The 19,439-nt window shown below is 44.8% G+C and overlaps 4 protein-coding genes across 4 annotated transcripts in view; 2 read left to right on the forward strand and 2 right to left on the reverse strand.

Annotated features, from left to right (window-relative positions):
• Positions 1–19,439, reverse strand: part of bdg (bedraggled) — a 226,760-nt gene that overhangs the window by 91,671 nt on the left and 115,650 nt on the right. The window lies entirely within an intron of this gene.
• Positions 1–19,439, reverse strand: part of LOC135703178 (G1/S-specific cyclin-D2-like) — a 306,040-nt gene that overhangs the window by 79,083 nt on the left and 207,518 nt on the right. The gene's annotated exons all lie outside the window — the stretch shown is intronic.
• On the forward strand, positions 433–4,346 carry LOC135703195 (uncharacterized). The gene is made up of 4 exons (XM_065224320.1): positions 433–665; positions 731–2,116; positions 2,505–2,777; positions 2,842–4,346. The coding sequence occupies exons 1-4, from the start codon at positions 445–447 to the stop codon at positions 4,238–4,240; spliced, it is 3,279 nt and encodes a 1,092-aa protein (XP_065080392.1). The 5' UTR covers positions 433–444; the 3' UTR covers positions 4,241–4,346.
• On the forward strand, positions 4,852–19,414 carry LOC135703091 (uncharacterized). Its single transcript, XM_065224201.1, has 4 exons — positions 4,852–5,078; positions 5,136–6,522; positions 17,666–17,949; positions 18,014–19,414. The coding sequence occupies exons 1-4, from the start codon at positions 4,867–4,869 to the stop codon at positions 19,410–19,412; spliced, it is 3,282 nt and encodes a 1,093-aa protein (XP_065080273.1). The 5' UTR covers positions 4,852–4,866; the 3' UTR covers positions 19,413–19,414.

The following is a 19,439-nucleotide window of genomic DNA, read 5'->3' on the forward strand; positions in this document are numbered from 1 at the left end:
CGGATCAATTTTTAAAAATAATTACACTTAATAACAAACTGTTTAACACCTACCTCTATTCAATTTCCGTACCCGTCCCTTAATCCGGAATTATTGGAAGCAGCCGGCTCAGCTTACCTAGCGTCCTTAATTGAATATTCGTTTAATGGAACAATTTATTTTTAGAGTCACGTCATAAGGTCCATACAATACAATATATGAACTTCGTACAGCAGGTCTTAACGTCTTTATCGGTAACGGCCCGGCACACTCAACCAGATGTCATTATTAAATAATTGCTCTGAACCGTAGGTCGCGCGTCGTTAACGACTGGCTCATTCACATCTCCGAGCAACTCGGATGGCGCCGGTCGTTGCGTGTCGCGATCATAAATAACAATCACTATTCCCAAGAGTCAATTAACCTCTGTATAATTTTCCACGAAGAATCCCAACGCGACGATCGATGATGGAAGTGAACCTGCTCTACTGGCTACCGTTGGTTGCGTTGGCCATCCTGGCCCTGATCTACCGACGGGTATCGAAGCACTACAGCTACTTTCACAGCAAACCGATCCCGTCGCTAGCTCCCGTGTTTCCGTTTGGCAGCGCGGCTCCATTGTTTCTGAAGAAGTACTCCTTCCCCGAGTACGTCCAAATGACGTACAACAAGTTCCCGGACGCAAAGTAAGCTCCAAGAGCGATCATTTAATCCACTTGGGTAGAGTAATCCTCAAACTTAACCGTTTCAGAGTGTTCGGCATGTTTGACATGTTCACGCCGTTATTCACGATTCGCGATCCGGAGCTGATCAAGAAGGTTTTGGTGAAGGACTTTGAGTACTTCATCGATCGGCGATCGCTGTTTGGCGATGATGCGATAAATTCGGAAAGTATTCTAATCACCAAAACGTTGCTGCTGTTGACCGGGCAGAAGTGGAGGGATATGAGGGCTACCCTAAGTCCGGCATTCACCGGAAGCAAGATGCGGGCGATGTTCGAACTGATCGTGACGTACAGCGATGGTATGGTTCGGATATTGAAGGATCAGGCCGGCGGGGAGGGTTCTGTGGACTACGAAATGAAGGAGTGTTGCTCGAGGATAGCGTCGGATATTATAGCGACGTGTGCCTATGGGCTGGAGGTGGAATCGTTGGCGAACCGTGAGAACGACTTCTACATGACGGGAAAGAAGATGATGAACTTTGGTAGCGTGAAGATTGTGCTGCGGGTGTTGGCGTACAGTTTCTTCCCGGGATTGATGAGCAAGTTGGGAGTGGATTTGTTCGACGGAGAACAGATTAAATATTTTACGGAGATAATCAAGCAAACGGTGAAGACAAGGGACAGTCGTGGGATTGTTCGACCGGACATGATCCATCTGTTGATGCAGGCAAAGAAGGGTACTCTGAAGCATCAACAGGAAACTGCGGAGGTGAGTGCGGGATTCGCTACGGTTGAGGAATCGGAGGTTGGCAAGTCGACAACCGGCATGACGATGTCGGATCCAGAGTTCATAGCGCAGTGTTTAATATTCTTCGTAGCAGGATTCGAGAGCATTTCTACTGAAATGTCCTTCATGTGCTATGAGCTCGCCGTAAACCCCGAAGCTCAACAAAAGCTGTACGAAGAAATTGTCGAAACGAACACAGAGCTCGCTGGAAAACCACTGACCTACGACACATTGCAGAAGATGAAGTACATGGACATGGTGACTGCGGAAACCCTGCGAATGTGGTCCGGTCCGGCTACCGATCGAAAGTGCGTTCGAGACTACGTGCTAGACGATGGCTGCGGACTGAAGTTCACCATCGATAAGGGAACGTGCTTGTCGATTCCAACCTACGCGATCCATCGGGATCCGAAGTACTACCCGGATCCGGACAAGTTCGACCCGGAGCGATTCAGCGAAGAGAACCGGGGCAACGTCAATATGACGATGTACTTGCCGTTTGGTGCCGGACCGCGGAACTGTATCGGATCGCGGTTCGCACTGATGGAGATGAAGGCCGTTGTCTATGCGCTGTTGCTGAACTTTTGCCTCGAGCGGACCGAGAAAACGCCCGTGCCACTGAAACTGGCCAAAGGATTTACCGCACTGGGTGCGGCGAAGGGACTGCATTTGCGGTTAAGGCTAAGGCAGAAGAATGCGAAGATTTAAGGTGAAATTTCCACGATCACGATTGATGTTCTAAAATACACATATGCATTTACTAGATTCAAGAATTTGTTTCACTTTTGTCACATTCACAGCCACTACAAATTGACATCAATTAAGAAGATTACATTCTCTTTTTTCCAATATAAATCTTTTGATTTGATTTCCATCGATCTTGCAGCTCCCACACCTGGACGCTACATATCAACCCATCAACTCATGAATTCAATAAAAAATTGTAATCAGACAAGCAAATAAAGCTCACATGTGCCTTCCAGATGCGTTCCTTAAAAGGCAAGCACAAAGCGATAAAGTCCCTATCAGCATACTAAACATCCAGAACAACTAGCTCTCGACTGTTATCAGCTAATTGAACATTCACTCGAGCGCATTCAATTCAGTGTCCGTCGTCACTGGAATCGCAGCAACCATGGATGTGAATCTACTCTTTCTGCTCATCGTAGTAGCCAGCCTGGTGGTAATTTACCGCCGGGTGACGAAACACTTCCACTACTTTCACGACAAACCGATCCCCTCGATGGCCAGCAATCCGCTGTTCGGCAGCACTGGCCCACTGATGCGGAAGAAGCTTTCCTTCAACGATTTCATCGAAAAGGTCTACAACAAGTACCCGAATGCGAAGTAAGTCACAGCCTACTACTGTGGCTGCCGTTCATGCTATATTCATGGTTTACATTTTTTGCAGAGTTTTTGGAATGTTCGACATGTCGTCGAAGATGTTCGTCCTTCGGGATCCGGAGCTGATCAAGAAGATTACGGTGAAAGATTTCGATCATTTTATCAACCGACGGTCACTGTTTGGAGACAGCGATAAGGACGACGGCAACGAGAATATCCTGTTTAATAAAGCGTTGGTTTCCTTGAATGATGAGCGGTGGCGTGATATGCGAGCGATCCTCAGTCCGGCGTTTACCGGAAGCAAGATGCGAGCGATGTTCGAGCTTATCGAGGAGTACAGTGTCCAAATGGTGGATATTTTGAAGGAACAATCCCGGGACACTGGGTACGTGGATTACGAAATGAAGGATTGTTTTTCGAGGATGGCCAATGACATCATTGCAACGTGCGCCTTTGGACTGCAAGTCGAGTCGCTGAAGAGTCGTGAGAACGAGTTCTTCGTGGCTGGAAAGACGATGATGAACTTCAGCAGGTTGACCATGTTGCCGCGGATTCTTGGGATAAGATTCTTCCCAAAATTGATGGTGAAGATGGGTGTGGATATTGTAGAAAGGCAGCACGCTCAGTACTTCTCGAAGATCATCAAGGAAGCTGTGCGAAATAGGGACAGCCACGGGATCGTTCGGCCGGACATGATTCATCTGTTGATGCAGGCGCGGAAGGGTGTTCTGAAGCATCAACAGGAGACAGCCGAAGCCAGTGCCGGGTTTGCAACGGTTGAGGAATCGGATGTTGGCAAGACCGTTATAAGTAGGGCGATGACCGAACCGGAGTTCATCGCTCAGTGCTTGATTTTCTTCCTAGCAGGACTGGACACCGTATCCACTGCGATGGTATTCATGGCGTACGAGCTCGCCATGAACCCCGATGTACAACAGAAGCTGTCTGAAGAAATTGCGGAAGCGAACAAGCAACTTGCGCGGAAGCCGCTAACCTATGATACGCTGCAGAAGATGAAATACATGGACATGGTGGTTTCGGAGTCGCTCCGAAAGTGGCCAGTTCCGGTTTTTGATAGAAAATGCGTCCGAGACTATGTGGTGGATGATGATGCCGGGCTGAAGTTCACCATCGATGCAGGAGCTTGCATCTGGGTTCCGGTTCATGGCATCCATCGGGACCCGAAGTACTACCCCAATCCGGAGAAGTTCGACCCGGAGCGCTTCAGCGAGGAAAACCGAGCAAACATTGACATGACGATGTACATGCCGTTTGGAAGTGGACCGAGAAACTGTATCGGATCGAGGTTTGCCCTGATGGAGATTAAAGCAATCATGTATGCGTTGTTGCTGAATTTCAGCATCGAGAGGAACGAGAAAACTGAGGTGCCATTGAAACTTGTCAAGGGATTTATGGCGTTGGGTGTGGAAAATGGGCTGCATTTGAGGCTGAAGCTAAGGAAGTAGACTTTGGGTGGATAAAGGAAACTTGTTTGCTGTTATACTTGTTAGAGTTTGAGCTCGACGAACCAATCGATTGTACAATATGAACTAAGGGGTTTCATTGAATAAATGTATGGCTTCACTGGTTTTAAATACTATAGTTACTCATATCTCATTCATATCTCAATTTCCCAAAAACTTCAGTTTAGATCAATTAAATTTTAGAAAAGCCGACGAGTACTTAGGAGGAATTTAGAATATCCAGGAATCGGGATACTTAAGAGAGGCTTAGTAAACTCCTGGTAAGCTCAGTTGAATTTGCAGTGCCTTAGGTAACCTCTGAAACCATGATTTGTATTGTTTAGTAAGACTTTACATTTTAAGAAAACTGTTATGCTATTACAGTCTCAAATTCTCGGATGACATGCTTAATTTTTCCAACGACATATATCTTGAAATTCCCAGCTTCCAGACAATCGACAAGCTCGCATGATTGTCACTTTCCAAAAAAGACAATCGTAATGCGATAAGAAAACCTCACCTTTATCATTTTCAATTACCACCTTGTCTGTTATCAATTGTTATACACCTCAAATAAATGGTCCACTGTATTCAGTGTACTGTCCATCGCCGGTTAAATTGCAACCATCATGGAAGTCAATCTACTTTACTTGCTTACCGTGGTAGCCATCCTGGTGGTAATCTACCGCCGGGTGACGAAGCACTTGAACTATTTCCACGACAAACCGATCCCTTCGATGGCTAGCTATCCACTTATTGGCAGCACTGCTCCACTGGTACTGAAGAAGATCTCCTTCAACGATTTCATCAATAAGATCTACAACAAGTACCCGAACGCGAAGTAAGTCACATCCTATTGTTCACTAGAAACCGCTAAAAATCTCCTAATCAATTGCAGAGTGTTTGGACTGTTCGACATGTCGATGAAGATGTTCGTCATCCGAGATCCGGAGCTGATCAAGAAGGTCACCGTGAAGGATTTCGAGCACTTTATCAATCGACGGCCATTGTTTGGCGACAGCAAGAACGGTTACGACAACGAGAAGATACTGTTTACTAAAACGTTGGTGGGAATGACCGATGAAAGGTGGCGCAACATGCGAGCGATCCTCAGTCCGGCGTTTACGGGAAGCAAGATGCGTGCGATGTTTGAGTTGATCGTTGAGTATAATAACCGGATGGTGAAGATATTGAAGGAACAATCACAGGATACGGGTTGCGTGGACTACGACATGAAGGACTGTTTCTCGAGGATGGCGAATGATATCATTGCAACGTGCGCCTTTGGATTGCAAGTCGAGTCGCTGAAGAGTCGTGAGAACGAGTTCTACGTGATGGGAAAGAAGATGATGAACTTCAACAGGTTGACTGTATTGTTCCGGATGATAGGGTTCAGATTCTTCCCGAGATTGATGACGAAGATGGGTATGGATATTGTTGATAAAGAGCAGAGTCAGTACTTCTCGAAGATCATCAAGGAAGCTGTGAAGGCTAGGGAGACTCACGGGATCGTACGCCCGGACATGATTCATCTGTTGATGCAGGCGAGGAAAGGTATTCTGAAGCATCAACAGGAGACAGCCGAAGCCAGTGCCGGGTTTGCGACGGTTGAGGAGTCGGACGTTGGCAAGACCGTTAGCAGTAGGGCGATGACCGAACCGGAGTTCATCGCTCAGTGTTTGATCTTCTTCCTGGCTGGATTCGAAACAATATCGAACGGAATGGTTTTCATGGCGTACGAACTCGCCATGAACCCCGATGTACAGCAGAAGCTGTACGAAGAAATCACGGAAACGAACAGGCAACTCGGTGGGAAGCCACTGACCTATGATACGCTGCAGCAGATGAAATACATGGACATGGTGGTTTCGGAATCCCTCCGAATGTGGCCAGCACCAGCATTCGATCGGAAGTGTGAGCAAGACTACGTGCTGGATGATGGTGCCGGGCTGAAGTTCACCATCAATGCAGGAGCTGGCATCTGGATTCCGGTGCACGGTATTCATCACGATCCGAAGTACTACCCCAATCCGGAGAAGTTCGACCCGGAGCGATTCAGCGACGAAAACAAGGCAAACATTGACATGGCGATGTACTTGCCGTTTGGAAGCGGTCCGAGAAACTGTATCGGTTCGAGGTTTGCCTTGATGGAGATGAAAGCAATCATGTTTGCGCTGTTGTTGAACTTCAGCATCGAGAGGAACGAGAAAACTCAGGTGCCGTTGAAACTTTCGAAAGGATTCGTCGGTTTGAGAGTGGACAATGGGCTGCATTTGAGGCTGAAGGTGAGGAAGTAGACTCATGCGACTATTTGAACATTGAAAAATATTAAATACATTACTTTATTCGATTAACATATTAAATGTAGGAGTAATTTCAGATTCACTTTTTTTTCAATTATGGTAGGGCTTTCTTCAGGACGCTAGAAAAAAAAGCATGAAGTGACTCACAATTTTAATCTAAATGCATAAATAAAGGTACTGGTACCGTCCGATTGTTCAGTTCTAGGTACTGAATTCTGAGGTCTGTGAAAGGGAAATCACTATTTTCCCACAACAGAAAGGCCCCGTATTCTTATGCAAAGTGATGGATGCGCGGGAACAACACACACGAGTTCTTGTTAAAAAAGCAATAGTCAAGCTTCTGCGTTCATTTTCCATCAGTTGTCACTGATGTTGTTGGCGGTGACATCTATCGGAAACTACACATAATCTGTTTTCCGTTAATTGTTTACAGAGGACAGATGTCTGGTACCTCTAAATATGCATTTAGATTAACATCCGAAGTCGATCCTTTTTTACACATTCTGCACACAAAATAGCTCACCCTTCACAGGATTTCCCATCGATTTCATTTAATGGGGCGGGGCAGAAAGTATCTTTTGCGCAGAATATATAAAAAAGGAGGGACATCTGATGTTAATCAAAATGCATATATAGAGGTACTAGACATGTTTTCCACTGTCAGGTACTCTATTTCGTAGTCTGTGAGAGGGAAATCACAAATAGAGTGTCATCAAAAGACATGGCTTGTTGAGAAATTGATCTAGTGAGAGCAAATTTTCTCTCTCAAATTTGAATTTTTTGGCTCTCTGGGGACTGGTAGTAAAGCAGGTTGTTTAACAATAATTTCCGGGAAAAAAACTGAACGTCAAAGTCGCTGAATAATTTCTTTAGGTTGTCGTTCACTTTTTTTGACCTGAATATGCACCGAAAGCGAATTATTCCCACTTCTCTCCAATTATATATGGGGATTTTTAACACTTCCTACCAGCGGAACAGCGCAATCTCTGTGGGAAATTGCCGTAAGGCTCCCAATATAACAACATGTGAAATTGTAGCTACGAGATGACTAAACTCAAAAATGATTCCGTTGCACATCGTTTTCTTAGAAAGAGAAAGCATAGTTTGCTACCTCTCTCTCTCTATCTACTGTTCATAGATGGCAGACACGAAGTTACTGCTGCCAACAGTGAAGGAAGTTTCGGTTCGTGTTCGGGTGTACAGCAAAAATCTTGAAGCTCAAACTTACCTCAGTTTGGTGAGAATTGTAGCTGGTGAAAGTCATTCTGTCTTCTCTTCGAGCAGATCCCCGTCAACATCAACAGAACCACTTTCGATCAGTTTTCATGCTGTTTGTTTTGGCTTGACTCGTGTTCATTTGTTCAAATGAACTTACTTTGGCATTGAAGCTTTTGTTGCTTGTTCACTCGGTTCATTTAAGCGTATGCGCATAGATCTGTGCACGTGGATGCCAAATTTATCATTGTCTGGTGGTTTGTTTACCCATCAATATGGGTATTGTTTGAATCGGGGTGACGCCTAGAGATGGAAAATTGATATGCGACGCCATTTTGAAATCCAAGATGGTGGCTTCCAATTTAAGAAAAAGTGGGAAATGCTGTCAAATACTTATCAATAAAGGTATTTTGGGAATCGGGATGGCGTCTTACCTTACCTTACCAATCAGAGGACAAGCTTTCCCAAAAAGTCGTCTCCACTCTACTCGATCCATGGCCACACTTCGCCAGCCTCGTAGTCTGCGGAGGGTCCGCAGGTCACCTTCTACTTGGTCGATCCACCTTGCCCGCTGCGCGCCTCTTCTTCTTGTTCCTGTTGGGTCGCTTTCTAGAAAAAATTTCATTGGGTCGTCGTGCGGCATTCTTACGACGTGCTCAGCCCAACGTAGTTGCCCAATTTTTGCAATGTGGACGATGGATGTTTCTCCCAGCAGCTGGTGCAATTCATGGTTCATTCGCCTCCTCCACGTTCCGTCATCCATCTGCACTCCACCGTAGATGGTACGCAACACCTTCCGTTCGAAAACACCAAGGGCGCGTTGGTCCTCCACGAGCATAGTCCAGGTCTCGTGGTCGTAGAGGACCACCGGTCTAATCAGCGTCTTGTAGACAGTCAACTTCGTCCAAAGTAGGCACGATTCCCTGCCATAATGCGTTAATTGAATTTCTCTGCTGGTATAATTTTCGACGGTCACCACAGAGCCCAAATACACGAACTAATCGACCACCTCGATTTCGTCACCGTCAATCTTAACTCGGGGTGGGAGGCTAACATTGTCTTCCCTAGAACCTCTTCCTTTCATGTATTTTGTTTTTGATGCGTTGATGGCAAGTCCAATCCGCCTAGCTTCAGCCTTCAGTCTGATGTACGTTTCCGCCATCATCTCAAAGTTCCGTGCCACTGGATGGACTTCCTGAAGATCGTGCCACTCGTGTCTATCCCAGCTCTTCTGATCACACCTTCTAACGCGATGTTGAATAGCAGACACGAAAGTCCATCACCTTGCCGTAACCCCCTTTGAGATTCAAAGGGACTCGAGAGTGTCCCCGATACTCCAACAACGCACATCACTCGATCCATCGTCACCTTGTCCAATCGCGTCAGTTTGTCCGGAAATCCGTACTCGTGCATAATCTGCCATAGCTGATCTCGATCGATTGTGTCGTATGCGGATTTGAAATCGATGAACAAATGATTTGTGGGCACGCTGTATTCGCGGCATTTCTGCAGAATCTGCCGAATCCCTCCTGGTGACAGACGGCGGCATAGAATTTTGGGAGAGTACCTTGTAGGCGGCGCTCAGCAGTGTGATCGCGCAGTAGTTGCAGCAATCCAACTTGTCGCCCTTTTTGTAGATTGGGCATACGACACCTTCCATCCACTTCTCCGGTAATATCTCCTCCTCCCAAATCCTGGCAATTATCCAGTGCAGCGCTCTAACCAGAGCTTCACCACCGTATTTTAATAGCTCACTTGGTAGTTGATCTACACCAGTTGCTTTGTTGTTCTTCAGCCGACCGATCTCCTCCTCAACTTCTTGAAGATCGGGGGCCGGTAGCCTGTCGTCTTCTGAGCGTGTTCCAAGGTCTGTTGCCATGCCGTGCCACCTTCGTTTTCTGCTGCTTCACCGTTGAGGTGCTCGTCATAGTACTGCTTCCACCTCTCAATCACCTCACACTCGTTCGTGAGAAGGTTACCGTCCAAGTCCTTGCACATATCGGCTTGCGGAACGTAGTTGCGTGGTTGTAGTTCGTCATAGATTAACGGGATGGCGTCTAGAGGCAGGAAATCGATATCCAACGCTATATTTAAATCCCATACGGCGGCTTCCTATTTCAGAAAAAAATGGGAACTGCTGATGCCGTCCTATCAATATGGGTATTTTTGGAATCGGTGTGACGTCTGGAGATTGGAAATCAACATCCGGCTCCATTTTGAAATCCATGATGGCGGCTTCGGGTTTGAGAAAAAGTTGTAAATTCTATCAAACGGTTTTTTTTTTAGAATCAAGGTAACGTCTAGAAGCCGGAAATCGATATCCGACGCCATTTTGTTTTGCCGTCTTTAAATGCAAGATGGCGGCTTTGGCTCAGAAAAAAAAACTGTGAAATACTGTCAAATACCGATCAATGTGAGTTTTTTGGAATCGGGCTGACATATAGAAGAAAGAAATCGATGTCCAACGCCATCTTGAAATTCAAGATGGTGGCTTCCGATTTCAGAATAAGTGTAAAATAGCCTACAAATGGCATCGAATATCGATTTTCAGCATCTACGCATCGTCCTCGTTTCTAAATAACCAGATCTGAGGGTATTTGACACTTTTTGTGAAACCCGATGGCCGCCAAATTGGATTCCAAAATGGCATCGGATATCGATTTTCGGCATTCACACGTTGTCCCCATTCCGAAAATACCTATATTGTAGGGTATTTGACACTTTCTGAACCCTGATGGCCACCATATTGGATTCCGAAGTGGTATCTGATATCGATTTCTGGCATCTACGCGTTGTCCCTGTTCCAAAAATAACCATATTGTAGGGTATTTGACACTTTTTTTAAAACCCTATGGCCACCATCTTGGATTCCAAAATGGCGTCGAATATCGATTGTCGGCATCTCCGTTCCGAAAATACCCATATTGTAGGGAAGTTGATACTTTCTGAATCCTGATGGCCGCCATATTGGATTCCAAAATAACGTTGAATATCGATTTCCCCGTTCCGAAAATACCCGTGTTGTAAGGTATTTGAGACTTTCCCTGACCCCGATGGCTGCCATCTTGGACTTCAGAATGGCCTTGTTAATTTAATTTTCATTTAATATAAAATAATATATTATTACTACATATAATCCGGATGCCATCCCTGTCGGCAACCGATATTGTGCGGATACTATATTTTGATGCCTGCGTCGTGACAAGTCGAATGAGCCCCGAATTGAAGTGAAAGTGGAAAAAAAACGAAGGAAGCAGTTTTCGAGTACCTAAAGGGTGATACGGTCAAAATTTGGTCAATATCAACTTGACGTATTTCTTTCAATTTTGCATTTAAAAAACCTGAACACCCCTCATTTTGAAGGTGTGTGTGTGTAAATGTTGCTCCTATTTTGATTTTGGAATTCACTCTTCAGTTGTCAAAATGCCGTCCAAGCAAGAAGAGCAGCGTATCAAAATTTTGCTCGCGCATCGCGAAAATCCGAGCTACTCGCACGCAAAGTTGGCAAAATCGCTAAAAGTTGCCAAATCAACCGTTACAAATGTAATTAAAGTGTTTGGGGAACGTTTGTCGACAGCCAGGAAGTCTGGATCGGGGGGAAATCGAAAACCGGAAGCCGCTGAGACGACAAAGAGAGTTGCCGGTAGTTTCAAGCGAAACCCTAACCTCTCTCCGAGATGCCGCAAATAAGCTGGGTGTATCGTCTACAACCGTGCATCGAGCCAAAAAACGAGCCGGACTATCGACTTACAAGAAGGTAGTGACTCCAAATCGCGATGATAAACAAAATACGACGGCCAAAGCGCGATCCCGGAGGCTGTACACGACGATGCTGACGAAGTTTGACTGCGTGGTAATGGACGACGAAACCTACGTCAAAGCCGACTACAAGCAGCTTCCGGGACAGGAGTTTTATACGGCAAAAGGAAGGGGAAAGGTAGCAGATGTTTTCAAGCACATGAAACTGTCAAAGTTCGCAAAGAAATATCTGGTTTGGCAAGCCATCTGTACCTGTGGCTTGAAAAGCAGCATTTTCATAGCTTCCGGGACTGTCAACCAAGAAATTTACGTGAAAGAGTGTTTGAATAAACGTCTGCTGCCTTTCCTGAAGAAACACGGTTGTTCCGTACTGTTTTGGCCGGATTTGGCATCTTGCCATTACGGTAAAAAGGCCATGTAGTGGTACGCCGCCAACAACGTGCAGGTGGTTCCCAAGGACAAGAACCCTCCCAACACGCCAGAGCTCCGCCCAATTGAGAAATACTGGGCTATTGTCAAGCGGAACCTGAAGAAGACCAAAAAAACTGCTAAGGGCGAGCAGCAGTTCAAGGCAAACTGGCTTTCTGCGGCGAAGAAGGTGGACAAGGTGGCTGTACAAAATCTGATGGCAGGGGTCAAGCGTAAGGCCCGGCAATTCGGATTTGGAAAAGCGGAAGCCTAACTGAATATTTTTACTGAATTTTATACTAATTGAACTTGAAAAAGAAATTTAATTTGATTTTTTAAATAAACGATTTCACCGATTTACACGCGTTTTCCCTTGACCAAATTTTGACCGTATCACCCTTTATTGCGCCAATTGAAACAAGTCTTTGCTTCAAATGAAATGAACTAAAGCACGAAACAAGTGATGGTCCAGTCATGTTTGAAAAGAGGAATGTTCATCGTGACTCGATAACAAGAAACACAATGACTTTCACGAAAATGATATTGCTCGAAATGAAGCGATTCTGCGGAGAGTTCATTTTCTTTTCTTTGTTTCGAAAATGCATAACCCTGCTTGTAATACCATCGGCTGTTATTTGCTTGTTGATTTTCGTTTACGATAATCAAATGAGATTATGCACATTGGTGAGATTTTACTTGTTGATATTTTCCCAACACTGTTTATTAGAACTTTTCTTTTTAATTGCTTTGGAATACTCCTTAGAATTTTTCTGAAATTATCCTCAACATTTCCATCGAGTAATCATCAGAATTATCCTGGAATTCTACTCAAAATTTCCTTGGAATTATCTTTAGAACATTCTAGGATTTCATTCAATTCATTTGGATTAGAATTATTCTCATATTTAACTTTGAATTCTAGTCCAAATGCCCTAGGAGTTCTTTTCAAAATTCTTTTGAAATTCTTCATAAAATGATGATAATTGTCTTCGACTCATTGTAGCACTAAAACTAGGTCCGATAGCAGTGGGCTCTCCTCACTATTTGATTTTATCCTCTGACTGTCCTCAACATGTCCCTGTATGAAGGACCAACAACGGGTTGGGTGGATTGATTGGCAAAGTCACCTATACGCATCCACGGGAAAGTAAAGAATCTCCTTTCAGCAGCATGATCAATTGGTAAAAAAAACAAGCCGTCAAACAGAAGGATGCCACAACGAGTGTGGAGAAGAGCCCGCCCTTTATCCACGAAATGTTAACAACAAGGAGTTGAAAATTTCAATCTCCCCATCCTAATTGCTTCAGTTGGGTACCCTGATGGTCGCTCCTAATTCCCAAGATATTTGTTATTTATATTTAATTATAAAATAAAATAATATGGACAGGTCACACCAAATTCTGCTACGATTGATTCTGTCTCATGGCATTCAAGTCGCCATCATCCTTCTCCTCTTGCTCATAGATGCTTCTTTTATAGCAACTAATTTTCACAATCTTCCATACTAGTTGATCCTGGATTTTCATTAAAACGGTCCATTCGAAACAGACAATTTTCTTTTGTATTGTCATAGTCATTTGTAAATTTTTTTTACAAAAAATGACAGAAGCAAAAAACAAACAAACAAATTAACCGCGACCGACGAAAACAGCCCAAGTAACAATGCAAGCTGAACAGTGAGAACAGAAGCTGATTATTGGTTGACTAGGGGTGTACAAAGCAGATTAACATCAGGCTGAATATATAGTTGATTAATAGTGCATGAAGCGAATTGTATTCCCAGTTTTTCAATATCGTGTGGCTTTGCTACTTGTGCTATTTCAAGTCGCAGTTTTATTCGTTATTTTTCGTGTCTTATCTAGTCAAAAATATTTCCAAATATTGACCAAGTTTTTCGTTTTAATCATCCGGACATTATTGTTAAAAAATTGTGCTCGTAAAGTAGTTATTCGAAGTACAATTTAACTGTTTTTAGTCCGCGCTGTGCTGTGCTATAGAGTTGTTTTTGTTCATTCTTCACCTACGTGCTATTGTTGAAACAGCACTCAATCATCCTGAGCTTGTTTGTCATCACCGTCCTACCGCCAACTTTTGTTCCTGCAAGAAGTCTAATTAAAGGCGTTTGACCGTTCAACTGCCAGCATGGAGACAAATTGTGCCAAGTGCTCGTTGGAAATTACTGGCATTGAGTATGTGACCTGCCGAGGATACTGTGGCAGTGTGTTTCACATGACGTGTTCCGGAGTGTCTCGTGCCCTGTCTGGTTACTTCACATCCCATCGGAAAAACCTCTTTTGGATGTGCGATAAATGTGCGGAACTTTTTGAGAATTCGCACCTCCGATCCATCACCAATTTGGCAGTTGAAAAATCACCGCTGCTTTCTCTCACGGAAGCTATCACGAATTTGCAGACGGAAATTAAACATATAATGAGAGAGAGAAGGATTAGTATTTTCCATTTAATTCCACTACTTTATTTGCTTATCCTTGACAGATACGCGTATTTCGTCTACAATGTGCAGACTTCTTCAGTGTCTTGTACTAATACTCGACTCGAGTCGAGTATTAGTACAAGACACTGAAGAAGTCTGCACATTGTAGACGAAATACGCGTATCTGTCAAGGATAAGCAAATAAAGTAGTGGAATTAAATGGAAAATACTAATCCTTCTCTCTCTCATTATACAGGTATTCCACTAAGACGCCCACATTCATCAGGGAAATTAAACAGTTGTCATCAAAGCCTGTCCCGTCAATTCTGCCACCTGCTGTCAACCGTTGGCCAACACTTGAAGCAACTCGACCATCAAAACGATTTCGTGGATCCGACTCTGTGGTGCCTAAAACATCTGAGTGTCAGTCTGGTTCAAAACTGTTGGGTCAGAACTGTTGTCCCGTATCCAACGTGATGTGAGCAACGAAGCAATCTCTGAAATGGTGAAAGCCAACCTGGAACTCGAAAATGAACCTGATGTTGTGAAATTGGTCGCCAAAGGAACCGACACCAGTAACATGACCTTTATTTCATTCAAAGTCGGTCTAGACCCAGCTTTGAAGAAGAGAGCTTTGGATCCGTCATCTTGGCCCGAAGGAGTTCTATTCCGTGAATTCGAAGATCACTCGGCTCAAAAATTTCGGAGACCATCTGGTGTGAATCTAACACCCACGCCAGTGACACCGCAGACGACGTTTGCAGCAAATCAACCGATGGATGGACCCCGGGACGCGCAAAAATAAGCATTTTGGAAGCCTCTTATCCACTCAGCACAGTCGCGCCGATAAATGGTGAATGCAGTCGAAGTCGTCCCGGCCCTGTGTCTGATGTGCGAGAAGAGGTCTTCCAGCTTGCTTGTCTAGGCAAGTATCAACATAATTTTCATAATTTCCTGCCTGATGATGATTCCCTCCTCAGATCACCAACTTGTTCTGCCGGGAGTACCTCCAGCCAACATGGACATCGCCTTGAACGTCCCCTACCTATGTGGAATTGCTGGTGACAACGATGTTTGACTTTACTTCCAAAACGTACGTGGTCTAAGAACCAAAATTGACGACCTGGTTGTAGCGGTATGTGATTGCAATTACGATGTCATCATATTGATAGAAACGGGCCTTGACGACAGCATCAACTCACTGCAACTTTTTGGTACTGACTTTAATGTATTTCGCTGCGATCGCAGTGCTCGTAATAGCCAGAAAGCGAAGTTTGGAGGAGTGCTTATTGCCGTGGCCAGCGTTTACAAGTCTGTTGAGATAAAGGCTTTTAATGGTAGTAACCTGGAACAAGTAAGTGTGTCTGCCTGTATTCGCGGAAAGCGGTTCGTGCTTTGCGCTGTATATATTTCTCCAGATCGTAGTCGGGACGTAGGTGTTATCGATGCCCATTTAGCTACTCTTCGTGAATTACGTGATGCAACTCCAGATGGTGACCTTTTGCTTGCTTGTGGTGACTACAATCAACCACACATAGCATGGGATTGTCTTGATGATGGAATCTTAAACCTTGATCCTTCCACGACGTCTGCTGCCAGTGCTGCTCTGATGGATGGAACGAGCTTCCTGAATATCCGGCAATACAACTCTATTCGCAATCACCTGGGGCGCATCCTAGATTTGGTTTTCTGTGATTCCGATTGCAACATTGTAGTTAACGAAGCGGTGTCCCCATTGCTGGCTATTGATTTGCATCATCCACCGATTTTATTCTCCTTACCAACTCAATCCGATTGTGTTGACCGTGTGGAATCCCTTGATGCTGGTGAACATACGCTCGACTACTCAAAAATCGACTTCGTCATGCTCAAAGAGTTCCTTATGAGCTGTGATTGGAGCAGTATTCTGGCAACAAATGACGTCAACGATATGGCAGCACAATTTTGCAACATAATTTGCAATTGGCTCACCGATAACACTCCAAGACGAAAACCTCCTATATCTCCTGCTTGGAGTTCTCCTCTCCTGCGGCTTTTGAAACGCGATAAAAATTCCTGGCAGCGTAAACTTCGCCGACATCGAACTTCTGAAACGAAACGCAACTTTCATCGCGCTTGCAACGCCTATCGTAAGCTTAATTCAACCCTATACAAGTCATATGTCTTGCGTGTCCAGACCAATTAACGTAGAAATCCCAAGAGCTTCTGGAAGTTTGTGAACTCCAAGCGAAAATCGTCGAATATTCCTTCATCCGTATTTTTTGGCGATTTGGAGTCTACTTCTATGCTCGAATCGTGTGATCTATTTTCCCGCCACTTCAGTTCTGTTTTTTCGGATTCAGCCGCCAACGCAGATGAAGTAGAAAGAGCGGCTTGCAATGTTCCTGAGGGTCTCATCGATTTGCGTACATTTGTGGTTAGCAATATTTATGTCGTTAAAGCTGTTAGGAAGTTGAAGAAATCTGTTTCACCGGGTCCTGATGGTGTACCTGCAATCATTTTTTGCCGCTGTGTTGCTGTTTTAGCTGATCCCCTAGCTCGCATCTTTACCGCTTCGTTGTACCAAGGAGTTTTCCCCGAAATATGGAGACATTCCTTAATGTTCCCTGTCCATAAGAAGGGCGACAAACGTGACGTGACAAATTATCGTGGCATAACAAGTCTATCTGCAGCTTCAAAATTATTCGAGATCATTGTGAACGATGCTATCTTCTTTCATGTCAAGAGCTACACATTTCAGCAACGCAACACGCCTGGTTCAACTTTTGAGCCTCATGAAGTGGCACTACGATGGCAAAACGGGGCTGAACACTTTGTGAGGATTTTGAGCAACAGACTCAAATAGAGTCAAATGCAAGGAGAGAAATCTTCAAACAAGTTTGAGAAGAATGATGATTGTGTTTTTTATTGCCCAATCATCATCACCGAGAACAAGTTTTTTTTGCCGGATACACTGACTTTTAGTTTACGTTTGAAGCTTGGCCCGAATGGTCTACTAGTTTTGACGCAATTCGAAATTTCACAGCAAAGTGGAACTGTGGAAATTCAAGATTAGTTGAGGTAGGCGTCAGCAATACTAAAAATTCCACTCATTGGTGACAAATCAAATTCTCGCGTGAAGACTCACGTCAGTATCTAATTCTCGTATAAATTGCCACACAAAACTGCAAACTAATCTTTATTGTGAAATGCAAGCCTCTAAACAAATCAGTGCTCACATACCACCGCATCGCTTTCCATAAAAGGCGATCCCAAAGCGAAACAAACAAATATTTATCAACGTCAATTAGCACCTTGACCGTTATCAATTGTTGGATACCTCTCAGCACGGTCCGTATCTTGGTTCAGTTCAGTGCCTGTCGCCATTGGAATCACAGCAACCATGGAAGTGAATCTACTCTATCTGCTCATCGTGGTAGCCATCCTGGTGGTAATCTATCGCCGGGTGACGAAGTATTTTGACTATTTCCACGACAAACCGATCCCCTCGATGGCCACCAATCCGCTGTTCGGAAGCACTGGCCCACTGATGCTGAAGAAGCTCTCCTTCAACGATTTCATCGGAAAGGTCTACAACAAGTACCCCAATGCGAAGTAAGTCACAGCCTACTACTGTTACTGCCGTTCATGCTATATTCATGGTTTACATTTTTTGCAGAGTTTTTGGAATGTTCGACATGTCGTCGAAGATGTTCGTCCTGCGGGACCCGGAGCTGATCAAGAAGATTACCGTGAAGGATTTCGAGCACTTTGTAAACCGACGGCCATTGTTCGGAGACAGCGATAAGGACGACGGCAACGAGAATATCCTGTTTAGTAAAACTTTGGTTGGGTTGAACAATCAGCGGTGGCGCGATATGCGAGCGATCCTCAGTCCGGCGTTTACTGGAAGCAAGATGCGTGCGATGTTCGGACTTATCGAAGAGTACAGTGGGCGAATGGTGAACATATTGAAGGAACAATCACGGGACACCGGTTACGTGGATTACGAGATGAAAGATTGCTTCTCGAGGATGGCGAACGATATCATTGCAACGTGCGCCTTTGGTCTGCAAGTCGAGTCGCTCAAGAGTCGTGAGAACGAGTTCTTCGTGACTGGCAAGAAGATGATGAACTTCAACAGGTTGACCGTACTGTTTCGGATCATTGGGATAAGAATCTTCCCGAGCTTGATGGTGAAGATGGGTGTTGATATCGTAGACAGGGAGCAGGCCCAGTACTTCTCAAAGATCATCAAGGAAGCTGTGAAGGCTAGGGAGACTCACGGGATCGTACGACCAGACATGATTCATCTGTTGATGCAGGCGCGGAAGGGTGTTCTGAAGCATCAACAGGAGACTTCCGAAGCCAGTGCCGGGTTTGCAACGGTTGAGGAGTCAGACGTTGGCAAGACAGTTATCAGTACAATTATGACCGAACCGGAGTTCATCGCACAGTGTTTGATCTTCTTCCTGGCAGGATTCGACACCGTATCCACCGGAATGGTATTCATGGCGTATGAACTCGCCTTGAACCTCGATGTTCAACACAAACTGTACGAAGAAATTGCGGAATCGAACAAACAACTCGGTGGGAAGCCGCTGACCTATGATACACTGCAAAAGATGAAATACATGGACATGGTAGTCTCGGAGGCCTTGCGAATGTGGCCAGTTGCGGCTTTTGACCGAAAATGCGTCCGAGACTACGTGGTGGATGATGGTGCGGGGCTGAAGTTCACCATCGATGAGGGAGCCTGCATCTGGATTCCGGTTCATGGCATCCACCGGGACCCGAAGTACTACCCCAATCCGGAGAAGTTCGACCCGGAGCGGTTCAGCGACGAAAACCGAGCAAACATTGACATGACGATGTACCTGCCGTTTGGTATTGGGCCGAGAAATTGCATCGGTTCGAGGTTTGCCCTGATGGAGATTAAAGCAATCATGTATGCGTTGTTGCTGAACTTCAGCATCGAGAGGAACGAGAAGACTCAGGTGCCGTTGAAGCTTGTGAAGGGGTTCACCGGATTGGGCGTGGAAAATGGACTGAATTTGAGGTTCAAGTTGAGGAAGTAGAAGTTCATGGTTTAAGGTTGTAGCTTT

The sequence above is a fragment of the Ochlerotatus camptorhynchus genome, unplaced genomic scaffold, assembly GCF_037179485.1.
Source record: "Ochlerotatus camptorhynchus isolate MF236.1 unplaced genomic scaffold, CSIRO-AGI_Acam_v1.1 ptg000209l, whole genome shotgun sequence".
Taxonomy (NCBI): domain Eukaryota; kingdom Metazoa; phylum Arthropoda; class Insecta; order Diptera; family Culicidae; genus Ochlerotatus; species Ochlerotatus camptorhynchus.